The sequence below is a fragment of the Calidris pugnax genome, unplaced genomic scaffold, assembly GCF_001431845.1.
Source record: "Calidris pugnax isolate Ruff unplaced genomic scaffold, ASM143184v1 scaffold219, whole genome shotgun sequence".
Classification (NCBI taxonomy): domain Eukaryota; kingdom Metazoa; phylum Chordata; class Aves; order Charadriiformes; family Scolopacidae; genus Calidris; species Calidris pugnax.
Window position 1 is genome coordinate 12,343,202 of NW_015094507.1, and position 14,976 is coordinate 12,358,177.

General features: G+C 35.2%; 1 protein-coding gene across 1 annotated transcript in view; it reads left to right on the forward strand.

The window, feature by feature from the left end:
* ASCC3 (activating signal cointegrator 1 complex subunit 3) overlaps window positions 1-14,976 on the forward strand; it is a 257,319-nt gene that overhangs the window by 213,278 nt on the left and 29,065 nt on the right. Inside the window, exons 35-36 of the mRNA XM_014964733.1 lie at window positions 3,293-3,404; window positions 3,691-3,825. Of these exons, the coding sequence (XP_014820219.1) occupies window positions 3,293-3,404; window positions 3,691-3,825 (247 nt within the window). The remainder of the gene's footprint in view (window positions 1-3,292; window positions 3,405-3,690; window positions 3,826-14,976) is intronic.

Sequence of the window (14,976 nt, forward strand, 5' to 3'; positions counted from 1 at the left end):
GACAAGTCAATTATTGTGAAACTGGGCTTCACTGTGAAATAAATGAAATGGTGTGCTGATAAAAAGGTAGGCTGTCTGTTTATTGCAAAGGGAAAATAATGACTAGATGATTCAATGCAGTGAGCATGAAACTGCATTGTTTTTATTCTTTATCTGTAATTAAATAGTTAGGTAATATAGCTTCATAGAGGAACTCACAGAAGATGCAGGTTTTTTACTTGGAGTATACCAACATGCAAAATTCAACTTGCATTTATGCCTGTGCATTCAAATTCTGTCTAATGTCACGATACCTCTGGTTTCGCTAATGATTTTAACATAGTCTTTCTAGATGAATGGCTTTGCTTTTTATTAGGGGAAAATGTGCTGAGTGACCAAGAAGCTCCTGTGGGTGTGCTCAAAATTATATTTACCCCATTATAGATAGTAGTTAAAACACACTGGTACCACTTCACTCAAGATTACAAACCATCTAAGATTTTTCTTTGCATTGTTTTATTTGCACTAGACAGCTATATATTTACCCCTCTGACACAAAAGAAAATAGCAAAAATTAGCAAACTTAAAATTCACATAGTTTTTAAAAGGCAATAATGCCTTTAAAATAGTGTCTTTTATGATTTTGAATGGGTGTGAAATACTGCAAATTAGGTAGAGCACAAGATAAAATCTGTTTGAATTACTGTCTTAAGTTTAAGTCTAAAAAAAAAAAAATTCAGTCTAACACTCTTATCCCTTCCTTTGTTTTATCAGCATTCATCATCACTGTTGTGGTACTGCAAATAATAGCACTGCAGTGATAGTGAAAGTCTGAATACCGTGACAACAAAATGCCTTAATTAGAATCATGTCAATAGTGTTACATTCCATTTAGGATAAATACTAATGAATCATTAGTGGTTTAAACATATAAAATAGAAAATCTTTCACATCCTTAAACAACTTACGTAGTTAATTTGCTCGATTATTTTCAAGAGGTAAACAAAATGTTACAAAGTAATTTCTGCTACTAAACAGAATCTAAATGTGTTCGGTGATGTCAGGCAAATAAAAGGTGCAAATGGAAATATTGACCATTTTTTATCATTACTATATTACTTCAGTAAATTTAAAAGGGGACTTGTCAAAATTAAGTTGCATTGAAAACAATGTTAGAGTACTTTTGCTACAAATATGTTTTCTTTGTGTAAGGCTGATAACATGTGGCTGTCTACCATTTAAAACTTTTCAGTCAATATAAATATTTCTTTTGGTTTGGTGTTGGACAATAGCTGTGTTTTAAATATTTGAGATCATCTCAGCACGAACCCATATAAAATATCACAGAGTTGAATACTCCACTGCCATATATATATAAATACATATATATATATATATACACACTTTGTTGTTGTCTAACGTAGCTGACTGTTTCCTAATATCAGAACGGATTTTTTTTTAATCTTTTTCTTATGGTACTAGTGTTTTACACGAACTTTACCCAATTATAAGTGAACATTCGAAGCACCAGAGAACTAACCCCATAATTTGGGATTAATAAAAAGGGAAAAAGTGTGCAAATGACTGTACTGATATTTAGCATGCAGGTTTTTTTCAGTCATGCTATTGCTATTCAAAAAGGTAGATATTAAAAACTGTGTTTAAGAAAATAATAGTGCAAATCAGATTCTGTCAATAAAACAGTCATGGAAGGATGCTTGGAATATATAAAAATGCAATTCCATCTTTTGAAATTTGCCAACAGCAATATTACAGTACACAAAATAGAACTTAATGCAGAAAATGGGATTCAGCTGCCCAAATATAGCATCAAGTGAACTGATTGTCTGAAATTGGGGTTTTTTAGTCAATGATTAAATTCCATCCCATCCTAAAGCAGATACATAAAATACTTCAGATTAATAGCATTCTGCAAGCATACATTTCTCTCTGTTGGCAGTAAAGGGAGTTAAAAAGACTAACTCAGGTGTAGCTGTAACTATGTAAAATCAGCTAAAATGAATCTCAGCAGACTGCTCTACAGCCTGTTGTTCACCTGCACAAAATAGCATTGAAAGAACCTAATTTCTATTACAGCATGTGGGATTGTTTCCAATGGGGCTGCTGAGTACATCGTAACAGTAGGAAATTTTAGTAAAGCAGCTACTATGAACAAAGGAGCATCTTTCATTGTTGCAGCAATCTCAGTAGTCTATTTGTGTGACAGTATTTTACAGAACTAAATGACTAGGGACAGCCTTTTTTACTGTGCTTTTTGACATTTCAATAAATCATCACATTTTTTTGTTTGTTTGAATTCCACTTTGAAATTGCATGATTTACTTGCTCTGCTTAAATTCGGAATTTTTAAACTTTCTGAGCATGCTCAGTTCTTCTTTACTGCTCATTGAACTTAATTGTTACTTTCTGAATTGGTGCCTTTGTTGAATCTAGGACACAAGTTCTTACTACATTTTTATCTGGAGTTTTCTAGATAAAAGCTCTTCCTGAAATTATGTTAGTTTGTGTAAGAATCTCATAATATAGCTTAAGTTCTACAGTTAAGGTGTGCAGATTTTAGTCACTGGGTCTTTTAAATTTACTAGCATAACAATAAGTTTATAAACATTTTTCCTTCATGCAGATGACTAAGAACAAGTGTTACTATATATAGTTTGCCTAAACAGTTTTACCTGAAAATGAACATGTGAAGTAACCACATTGACAAATACCCTATCATTTTTTTAGCAATTTTAGTTTTAAGAATAAAATTATATGGAAGTATAATTACAAACAACATTTGGATTGGTGTAAGGTTACTTTTTCAAGAGATGTCACTATATGCCTAGTTTGTATTTTCAGAGTTCCAGGATGTAAGGACATTTGCTATACTTGTGGGTTTTCTTCCTTTCTCTTGAAGTTAAAATACTGTTACTTCTGTTAGTATTGCTTGTTCACTTTCGTACTTATATAATCAGGAAAATATACCTATGCAATTAGGAAAATTTTCCCACTGACAAAATATAGTCCAGTTCTGTTAATATCAACCTCTGTATTAATAGACAGATAAATTACCATCTTTCCATGTGTACCTTATGTTGGTTACTCCCACAAGCCATTTAAGAATCATTAATTTCTTGTTAGTCTGTATAAGGGAATAATTCTGTGTTTAATTGTTTAATGTGGATATTGCTCTTTCAAGGATGTGTGTGTATTATAACAGCTTTGTAGGCTTTTCTACAAGACGTTATTGTTAAAAATCTTCGGAGTGTCAAAAGTATTCATGTAGTGCATCTGTTTTCAATTTATGTAGTTACTACAACTTGGATGATGTGAGCCATGACACTATGAATAAGTACCTCTCAAGCCTTGTTGAGAAATCCCTCTTTGATTTGGAATGCTCCTACTGTATTGAAATTGGGGAGGTAAGACTCATCTGTGCCTTACAAGATTCAGTAAGATACATGCTCCTAAAAGTTAAGAACAGCAAGATAAATGCTTCTGATTTGGGATGTCAGAGTTTGTCTATGGAGCTGTTCATGAGACTTATGTTGAAAACTGAGCTTAATTAGGGTTGCAGCTAAAATATGATGCTAAATTATTTTTGCTGTACTATCTTATAAAGTAGTCTTAAAATATTTTACAGTTTTGTAGGAACGATTTATTTTGAACCATGTAGGAACCATGTATATTTGATTCCTCTTCTAACAGGATAATCGCAGCATTGAGCCCCTGACATATGGCCGCATTGCTTCCTATTATTATTTGAAGCATCCAACTATTGGGATGTTCAAAGAGCAGTTGAAACCTGAAAGCAACATTGAAGAATTGCTCTCAATTCTGACAGTAAGTGCTGATATTTTCTTAACTTAAATATATGTAGCTCGTGACTCTTAACGACACAAGTGTATGAAAAAAACACCGTGAAATTAAGAAAAGCCTTTCTTCCCTGACCTGTAATTTAATTTTTTGTTGTTTAGAGTAATATACCTGAATCATTTTTGATGTTTACAGTGTTTCATCTAATCAGTACATCAAAATTACTGTATAGACTTGTTTTTCTTCTTATGCCTCTTTATAATGTTCAGGATCTATCCAGATCTGATACGTGGGTTTTTTTCCTAAGTTAGGTGGACTACTAAAATGCCAGAATAATAACCACATATCAACATCCTAAATCTGTACCAGGGCCATCACTTTGCACTGGGACAATCTGGAAGATACAGCAGCTTTAAGAAGTGGGAGAGATATATAGGGAAGACCTGTTCCCTAGGATGCCTTCTTTTCCTTCTCCCAGCCAGCTCCTGATGCCCGAGGGGCAGCTCATACAGTCAGTCTAGTGACAATTTAGGAGAGAAGTGCAATGCAAGGCAAAAGTTTTTAGGGTACAAATCTGGAGACAGAGTGTACAATGCAGCATGATAGTATTACATTCTCATCGTAAAAGAATCAGGTTTTACTCCATTATCCTTTTTAAATACTTTAGTAGCTATATCTACAAAATCACTTTTTTTCAAAATGGTATAATTCCACTTGTACACACATATTTGAAAACAAGAAGTGCCTGAATATTATCCAGGAAAGCTTATTTCTGACCATTTTTTATTATTATAGTCTCTGTTATATTATATACATTACACAAGTGGCCCAAATTCTTTAATATTCTGATTTCCAAGTGTTAACTTCAAAATCTAGAGTCCCATCTTATAGTATTTTTGTATGTTACTTTTATATTCATTATTGTTTTAACATGCCGCCAAAAAAAATTAAAATAGTGCTATTCAACAGTTTGCATCTCAACAAAACCTGATCAGAATTTTATGACACTAGGAAAGCCACTTTTCTAGTACAGAGACTTTATTTCTGATAAATCACCTGCTGCAATCATTCAGAGAGTTACAGCTCAGAAATAAAGGCCACAGTAATCCTTTATAACGGAATATGTCAGACAGCCTAAATAAGGGAACTGATATCACTGACCCTGCAATATCTGTTGTTCTGTTGGCAGAAAACATTGCAAATTATGTAAAATAAAATCTACTGTATTCAGCTCAATTCAAAATGGTAATCAACCACAATTCCTATATATGCTGTATGTATAATAACTGAAATTTTAAAAAGAAATACTCACGAGTGAACAGAAATGAAATAATTTAATGTTGAGTATTCAAGGTGAGAGCTTTACTCCAGCTACTGTCTCTTTTAAAATCTCTTCTCCTCTTTAGAGAAAACTTTCTCCGCCTAGAAACTTCAGAAATTTTTTTCAGACAGATTTGGTCAGGGAAAGTTTGAGAATAGCATTAGCAGAGATGGAGGACATTTCATGACACTGGCCAAGCCAATGAGCAACATATGGAAGATGAATGATAGAAACAGAACCTAGTGGTGTCTTTCTTATGTCAGGGCTCCTCATTTATTTAAACAGCATGCATCCATGAAGCACAAAGGTAAATGGCAAATATTTCTGTTGAAGACAAAGCCTAAGACCCTGCTGTCGAGCAGAGATTGTAAAATTTAAAATTCATTAATTTTGCTTTAATTCTTTCTAATGTTTTTGGTTTTCTGGAAAGATAGTCTAGAAAGTTGTCCATTTACAGTCATAAGAGAAATGAGACTAAAAATAAAATCAGTTATAGCTCAAAATGTGCCATATGTCAATTTAAAAGATGAAAGGGCTGTATGAATGCTGGATGCCACTATAGCTGACAATTTTTCCTTACTTTTTATGCAGATGTTGATTTTCAAAATTACTAATGAAATTACTACTCTGTCTTGTTGAAGGTGTAAATTGAAAGGGTTTTTTTCAATCTGATGTAGTGTTGAAAGGAATTGCCATTTCAACAGAGTTATTGCCAAGGATTTTTTTTTCCTTCTAAACACTGTGAATTAATGAGTTTTATAATTACGGCAGTTGCTTCACACCTCTATTGTTAACCAATGACATTACATCTGCCTTGCTCCACTGGTGCCCTCCTCCCTCTTATTGAAGCATTTAGCAGTTTTGGCAATGGGGAATTACATGGCATGGGGTAAGTAGTCTAATTAGGTATAAGTGAAAATCCTGAGGGAAAAGGATATTTAAAAAGTAATTTGAAGAATCTCTTAATGATGCTGGAACTGAAAGCTGTAGCTATAGTAAAAAAAGGCCTATTATTGTTGCAAAACATAATTATAATTGTGATTATTCTGCTGATCACTCAGTTTTAAAGTTTTGAATTTCGGACTGTGTTATTTAAGAATAACCATCCAAAACATTTCTCAAATGCAGTTTCAGAGTTTTGTAGATGTGACACGTGGGTCTTTTTTTTTTGGCATTGTTCATAATATGGCAAACCTTGAGACATTTACAAGTTTACTAGATTGGGTATTAGGAAAAATTTCTTCACTGAAAGGTTTGTCAATCGTTGGAACAGGCTGCCTGGGGAAGTGGTTGAGTCACCATCCCTGGAGGCATTTAAAAGGCATGTAAACATGATGCTGAGGGACATGGTTTAGTGGTGAAGTTGGCAGTGCCAGGTTAATGGTTTAGTGGTGGAGTTGGCAGTGCCAGGTCAATGATCGTTCAGATATGGACCCCGTTTAGATGTGGTGAGACCCGTTTAGATGTGGTGTTGGGGAATATGGTGTAGGGGAGAACTTTAGAGTAGGGTAGATGGTTGGACTCGATGATCCCGAGGGTCTCTTCCAGCCTAGATGATTCTGTGATCTCAAAGGTCTTTTCCAACCTAAACAATTCTATCATTCTAAGTTGTCTGATGTATACAAAGAAGGCAGCAGTGTACATTTGTAACAAAGAAAATGCTGATACTGTCGGTTCGAAATGGGATATGAACAAGTTTTTACCAAATTGTCAATGTGTAACTTGGAAAGGAGCAAAAGTTTGTTTGAAACAAGACCAAGTAAAAAGCAATACTGCATTCAAGAATTCAGAAATTTATGTAAGGATTTTAAGACTGAATTTGATTAAGGGATTTTTGAGTTTCAGAGTGATATTTTGCCATGCTGATGGGAGTGTTCAGAATTCAGGATCTTTCACTAATGAATTATCAATGAATCTTTGCAACTCACATGAAAAAGTAGTTTTGAGTCATCCTATTTTTTCTGTTGATGGGTTTCTCAAAAAAGTCACTTGACAGCAAGATTTGTTTCCACTTAATAATCACGACCATTCATAGTCTTCTCCGGTATCCGTTCTTCTCTCTGTTTTTATTTTGTCTTTTCATTTGATCATCTGCCAGCATTTTGCAAGATCAAATGAAATTTTTTTTCAATATGGTTTAGGGGTTTAAGTATCCATAACATGAACAGGAACATGGCACATGGGAACAGCCCCACAGTCATGTTGGAAGTCTACAGTAATAAGTGATACAAATAGATGGGGTACAGTCCCCTCGCACTTTCCCTTCTCCTCTCGGTAAATCTGTGCTCGAGATGTTTAATTTGTGTTGGGTGTGTAGTTACCAGGCAAAGTTTAGATTCAGTTACTTTTGTAACTGACTTGTGCTAGTGGACCTGAAATTTTTCTGAGAGAAAATGTTTGATGCTTTTCCATAGAGCTTTCTTTAAAACTTTCCTAACCGTGCTTCAGACAGTAGTAATCCAAATGAGCTTAATCACTGTTGAGTTATGATGCTTCTTGCATTAAGTATTATTGATGAGAAAGTGTTCATGAATTATTACTGACAGGCTGGATTTCCCTGAGGTACCTAAAGACTGTTTCCTTTTATTCGGAAAGTTAGGTGCAGAGATTAGAACAGAAGTATGGGTAAAAAACAGTGAGAGCTACTTTGGGGTAATTTTTGTCATTTTCTGTACTAAATCAGCAGTCACCACAAATCTTTTTAAATTCAAATGAAGGTTTGTTGTACCTTGAGGAAAGGAGGTCTGTCTTGATGATTGATCAGGACTGTGATGGCTGGATTCTCTAGCTTTGTGATTTTTTGGTGATTTATTACTACACTTTTCTGGTTAATATTCTTATTTACAGAGGAAATACTTTGTTATATCTCTTCATACCAGACAGTGAAGGGGATAACAACCATCTTTCAGCCCTTGTTTCATCTGCATGTTGTCCCTTATTTCTGTTTTTGAATTCTGCCTACAAGAGAAAACTGTCTTTCATGTAAACTGGTTTTAAGAGATTGTTTCTTGCCAGCTGGGGAGCTTAGGGACGGAACAGCATGGTGTTTGCGTTATACTGGGGCACACGTATCATCTTTCTGTGATAGAAACATAGACTTCCAAGTTTGATATCCACATACCTCTTCCCTATATCTCTACTCTGTTGCACTGGCCTTTACTGGATGAAGTGTTTCAGAATTCAGCAGAAAATCTGGCATTGCTGGAGTAGCAGATTTGAAAGGTAAAAGGAGGAAGTACATGAAACAGGAGGTCTCCATCCCGTATATATAGATAACAAAAGATTAAAGTTATTAATGCCTTATCTGTCTTTGATTACCTATTAGGTATTTGTACTATAAGATTCTAGGTAACTCAGTTAACTATAGCTTTATTTTCTGTTCAGCAGCAGCACCACATTCTATTCTAATGAGGGAAATATGTTGGTCTTTGTGAATATTTACACTCTTAGTCTAAAACAATTTTATTTCCTTAGCAGGATTCTTTCTTAAAGCTGTTGGTTCAGTCTCCCATGAAAGGGCCACCAGTGATAAACTATTTTTTCCACTGGTCTCCAGTTAGATGCCAGGGAAGGAGGAATTAATAAGTTGCAAAAATACTGTCCAAGAACAAGTTAATGTGAGCTGTTTTGTGTAATATTTTCTGTGCAAGCCGTGGCAGAAACATTGCTTTTGTTTTCTTTAAGATAAAATTGGGTTTCTGTTTTGTAAGCCATTTCAGAAAAAAATCAGATCATTCTTCCTAAGTCAGTAATTTTCTAGTTTAAGTTTACATTTACATTTAATTTAGAAGGTAATAAAAGTGCTACTAGGATTTTCTTCAAGGCATAAAAGTATAGCAAAACTGTACTCATTATGTTCTTCTTTTTAAATGTGGCACTTCAGTGTCAAGAATGGAAATACTTCATTACATGAATTTTATATCAAATGAAAAGTAATTATGGTCCATCCTAACTTTTAAAGAACTTACGTATTTGGTTTCACACATAGTGTACATTCTCAGCAGCATGAACATGACTCTGTTGTGGCCACTGTTCAAACAGGAACAGGCCTGAGCCATAATGCATATTTTAGTGACCCCTTATAATAGGAGAAAGCTGTTACCTCTTACCATTTCTCTTACCATTTTTCATTATTTTTACTTCACATTAAATCCATACCTAGGACTGTTCAATGCATAAATTTAATCCTAAACACAGGCATTTACAGGATCATTTACTTAATTTTTATACAGCCTATATTGTCTGGATTTTAATATTTTAAAACATTTGTGCTTCACTTCCCACTTGGAACATCTAGACAGTATCACAGTGTTTATAGTAAAATAATTTAAATTTGAAAATTGTATTCGGCTTCATAAAAATAAAACAAAATGCTACATCGAATTTTAATATCATCCAAATTTCATCATCTATATCCAGTATATTCAAAATATCTTGTACTTAGCAGAAAGAGTACTTATACACATGAATACTCCCACATTAATTTTGGCTTGATTTTTCTCTAGTCCCAGTAGATGGAGCAGTTTTGAATGTTGCTGTATTACTTAAATGTAGTATTTTTTTCTAACATCAAGACACAATTACTTCTTCTTTTTCTTTTTCCAAATGATTGTTTGATTTTTAGTTTGAAAGCATCATATGCTGCCAGCCTTTCCAGAAAAGCACAATCAGTTGGTAAATCAAGATGACAGTGCCCACCACTGACAACTAACTGAACGTGGCATAAGTCTTTCGTTTCTATGGCATCAAAAAGAGTTACATTCAAGACCAGAAAATATAAAACCTTCCCATCTCCCATGACTTTCGCCGTTTAAGAGATATTTTTTTTTTCCCCTCTAATCTTCTTACTCAACTTCTGCCATTACTTGCTGAAAAAAAAACTGAATCAATACTCAGGAAAGTTAAAAAAAAAAAAAAACTATTTTAAAAGTTGACGTTAAAGGTTTCAGACATACATTTCCCATGAGGTAGGCCATAAGACAAGAACTGTTATCTTAGAAATAATACAGTTTTTAATTTGTTTTGATTGCAGTGCTGCGTCCAAGGGAAAAACTTGTAAAAGTGTTCATAGCTGTGGTAGTGGAAGCCAGTAGCCTCAGGCTATAGGACGTTAAAGGTTTCAGACATACATTTCCCATGAGGTAGGCCATAAGACAAGAACTGTTATCTTAGAAATAATACAGTTTTTAATTTGTTTTGATTGCAGTGCTGCGTCCAAGGGAAAAACTTGTAAAAGTGTTCATAGCTGTGGTAGTGGAAGCCAGTAGCCTCAGGCTATAGCCTCATTTCAAACAGCTGCTTTAGGAACTGTTTCTGTCAGAAAAATGAGGAAATAAATTCCTTTAACAGGAGCTATAGATGCAGTTACAGCAGCAAAACACTCATGTATACTAATGAAAACTATTTTGATGAACCAGGAAACTGTTACACTTGTATGTGTAGGGTAGGTAAGAGTATTGTCCTGGTCTTGTACTTAGAAATGTGAATGTCAACTGCCATCTGTGACAAATCAATGCTTGTCCTTGGGATATGTATTCTAGAAGCAAGTTCAGTGATAGCAAGCTTGGTTTAGCTGACTGCTTAAAGCTGCAGGCAATTCAACCATGCACTATTTATTTATTTATTTATTTATTTTAGCACAGAAGTCTTTTACTTACCACTTGGCAGTTAGAACTGGAGCCATCATCATTATGCAGGATTTCAAACTATGCGTAGTTGGGTACATGCAGCCAATGGTTTGCAAAGGGTTCAGATTGAAAATGAAACGGCTTCTTTTCAGCAGTTATGTCACATGGCTCTGTTTTCAAATATACAGTATATTTGTTGAAATAACATTTGTGTCTGTTGAAACAAAACTAAATTTCTAAACTGCATCTTTATTAAGGTAATATTTTATAATACTCAGTGCTGCTTTGATGAATGGCTGTAGGTTCTTATGCCCAAGTACACATCTCACAAGCCCACTGTGCCCTTAGCAAGTCAGCACAAGTTCTACCTACTTTGTGCCTCCCGATTTTTAATTAAGTGCAATAGGCAAATGTAGGCCTTCTGCAGCCTGCAGTTCTTTTGTCTTCACTAGTTTCTAGTTATTGCCTTTGCTTTTGATACAATTATACTATCGTACTATAAATTGTAATGCTTACATCCCTGATTAATTTTTTTCACAGAATTCAGCTCACTTAGTGACACCAGCTCGGCCTTAACTGACTGCTATTTAAAGGCACACAAATGTTTTTCTCTGTCAGCAAAGAAGTTGTTGTTCAGACTTGTAAAACTGTTAAGAAAGAGGATGGCATTTTGTAGCTTGTTCTCTGATTGGAACAGAAATTTCAGGGTAAAGATTGGTTTGGCTGAAACAATTACATGACACAAGATAGGTAGCCAGCCTATATTGTTCCTTTAGCATAGTAGTTTTTAAAAAAAGGACATAAGAGGATTACTGATCAGTCATTAATGAAGTATCTGACAGTTGTATTTTCCTATTTGCATTTAGATTCTTTCTTTGTCTCATTCTTTTCTTTTTCTTTTTTTTCCTGATGGAACCTGGCTAGCTTCAGAAGGTTGAATTTCATTTTAAATCTTGATGTTGTGTATTATCACAGATGAGCTTTTAAGAAAGCAGCCTCTGCTGTTATTTGCCTAGATTTACAAGGCACCTTATTTCAGTTACTTAGGGAGCTCATGCTACCTATAACGATAGAAGAAATTGCAGAAGGGTTTTTGCTACCAAAAGGCCAAAACTTTTCTTACCATTTAAAAAAGTTAATATATATCTTTTAAAAATTGGTATAGCAAAGTAAGCTTGCTTTTAGAGAATAAACAATTGCAGATTTTCTTCACCTCCGCAGTTTAATGAATATGGACCAGGCATCCGGCAAAATATTGTAATTGTTTTATGTGAAAACTACCAAATTATTCACTTCTCTAAGTAATGTTATCTGGGATGGTGCTGGAATACAGCTTTCCTTAATTTATGGTATATCATTGTCCTATTTTCCATGGAAGAGGCAAAACAGACATCACCAATTTGATTGGCTTACCCACATACCAACTTCCACTGCCTTTCCTTTCTGTCCTCCAGTGGAAAAGTACAGCAATCCAGCAAAGATTATTCAAACTACTAGCTTTCAGAAAGAGAAAATATCTCAAGTCTATTCCTCTTGCCTTAGAGGGCAGGAAAATGGCTAAAATCCGTCTCACAACAGGTCTCTTAAATCTTTCTCCTGTCAAGGTGAAGGCATGCTACTGTGTTCACTTGTATTTATTTAATGGGTGTATGCATCTCTACTTACAAAATATTTTTAGGTACAACTGATGCATACAATATTAAGAAATTTTATCTTAAGCGTATTAAGTCATTGAATGCACAATATTCTGTTAATGGGATGAATTCCAACTGTTTTGTCATTTGCTTAAGGCAGCAAGCAAATGTAAATAACATGAGGTGTAGATAATAGATAATTTTTTCTTTTGTATATGATTGTCTTATTATTTACTATATGCAGTCATATAAGATGCTAATTTTTAATACTTCTTTAGCTATAAGAATGCGTGTTTGCTTTCTCTTGATTCACACAGAACAGATGGATGCTTGACTGCCTGCTAATCCACAGCTGGAATGGTTTCAGCGGTTTCCACGTTGCTGGGTTAGAGTGGCTTTTCTAGTGGACTGAGAGGGCAGCAAGAGAGGGATATCATTATTCATCAGTATCCCAGTGGGATCGCTGCCAGCAGAGATTAATTTTTTCTGTTATGCTTGTAAAACAAGCTCAGGTGGAGTCTCTAATCCTCAGGGCACGGGTGGCAGATCAAGGAAGATGCTACAAAGCTAGTTAATTTTCAGATTCTAGGGGAAACAGAAGCTCTGTTAGATGTATAAATACATGATTGCAAATTTAAGTAGCTCAAATCCAAATGGGATCTTCCCAGACATCTGGTACTGAAAATCTCTGTTTTCTTTGTCTTTTAAAAGAAGTTCTTAAAACTTTATACCAGAGGCAAAATATGTGCAACTCTCTCTTAATCGCCAGTTATCTTTCCTTTTTTTTTTTTTTTTAATACAGTTCTTACAATGTACTTTAGATGACTGCCTTTATTTACAGATAGAAAAGAAGTGGTATAAGTCTGTGTAGGAATACTGAGTCTACAGTGTTCTCACAAATTTGTCTGCAGTTATCATCAGCAAGAAAAATTATCACTTGCCATCCAAAAAGGGTTAGATCTGCCCTAGCAATGCACAGTACATCCCACACAGGTAAGGGGATGCTCTGTTAGTGTCACATGTGGTACAAGGGCATTTTTGCCATGTTACTCACTGTATCAGACCACTGGGCACTCATGGCAGAAGCACTGCTAGAACTTCCAAATCAGGGACACTGAAATACGGAGGGACTGTCCATTTGTTTAATGGACTTCAAGTAGTTTTCCTTTTACAGTTTTTTGTTGTGGTGGTGGTGATTACTCCTCTTCCCCACCTTTGTAATTATCAGTGTCTTCCCTCTCTGTGTTACCTTGTAGCTCTCAAATTCTTCAAAACATTGGGTCAGATTTGCGAGCAATGTTAATCCACACAGTTGCACTGAAATGAGTGGAGATGTGCCAGTTTTTATCAGCAGGGAACTACCCTTATTGAAATTTACTTGCAGCAGCTGTCACTTCCTCTTACAGTTGTGTTTTTTTATTATTATATTAAACGATTTTCATTTAAAAGTGCTCAGAGTGAGACCAGTAGCATTGGCTTGCTGAAAAGACATTGTGCATGTAGGCACCTTCCAAGTTTCCCATATATTTCTGCCAGTTCATATTGTTCTTCTATTATTCTGGGCCTGAGCCTCCCTTGAACAGAGGCTGCAAGTCATTTCACCACATGATGACAGGTATTCACGCCTCTGAACTTTTTATTCCCTTTTGTCTCTGGTCACATAGTAGTCTAGATCCGGAATTTAATCCAGCACAAAAATGCAGCAGTGTGCATTTGTGGCTCCCCACTAGGGGAGCTGCCACAGGTCAGCAGATCTGAAATCTGTTTTTCAACACACAGAGCTTTTACAGCTTGCCATTAACATATACAGTATGTACGGGCCCCATTTCACATAAAGAATTAGTAGCGCTTACCCCTGTCTCTGTGCCGAGCGGCATTAACTTAAGGCAGAGATCTGTTACCTTCCCTGGGTCTGGGCTGTGCACTGCACGATCCCAATGGGGGATCAAAGCCAAAGATGGAAAATGACTGATCGCTTTCCCGGGGAAAGCTGCGTGCCAAAATTTGCTATTACAATTTTTATTGCTATCATCATCTCAATCAGTAGTTGAGCCAGCTGATTCAGCCAAGCTCAGCTTCAAAACGTGGACAAATGTCCAAATGGAACTGAAGGAGATTTCTCATGACAGTCAGACTTTTGAATGTATGTATACTCAGAGAGACTTGCCCAGTTTTGTGTTAGCACATTACCGAGTTCATGCACTGGAAAGCTTTTCTGGATTAGTGCAATACAATTAGTTTCAATACAGCCAAAACCAGTCGGTTTTAAATCTTCCCTATAATATGACTTGAGATTACAGGGGAAGAAAGTCGTGAGTCACTGCCCCATCTAAGTATTAAGATTTTTAAAAATGGGTGATGAGAATACATTCAGAATACACGGGTTCAAAGCATTCTCATGAAAAGTAACAGAAAAAGTCAGGCATCTTGGAGAGCTGAAAATCTCAAATATACCATTTCCTGTGATAAAATGTAATAATTCTCTCACATCACTATAATTCACTTTATAAATGGAATTTATACCATTCAATTTATATTTATTTGCTATGGTCGAGGTAACTTATTCTAGGTGAGTAATGTGCATGCCATACCCGTT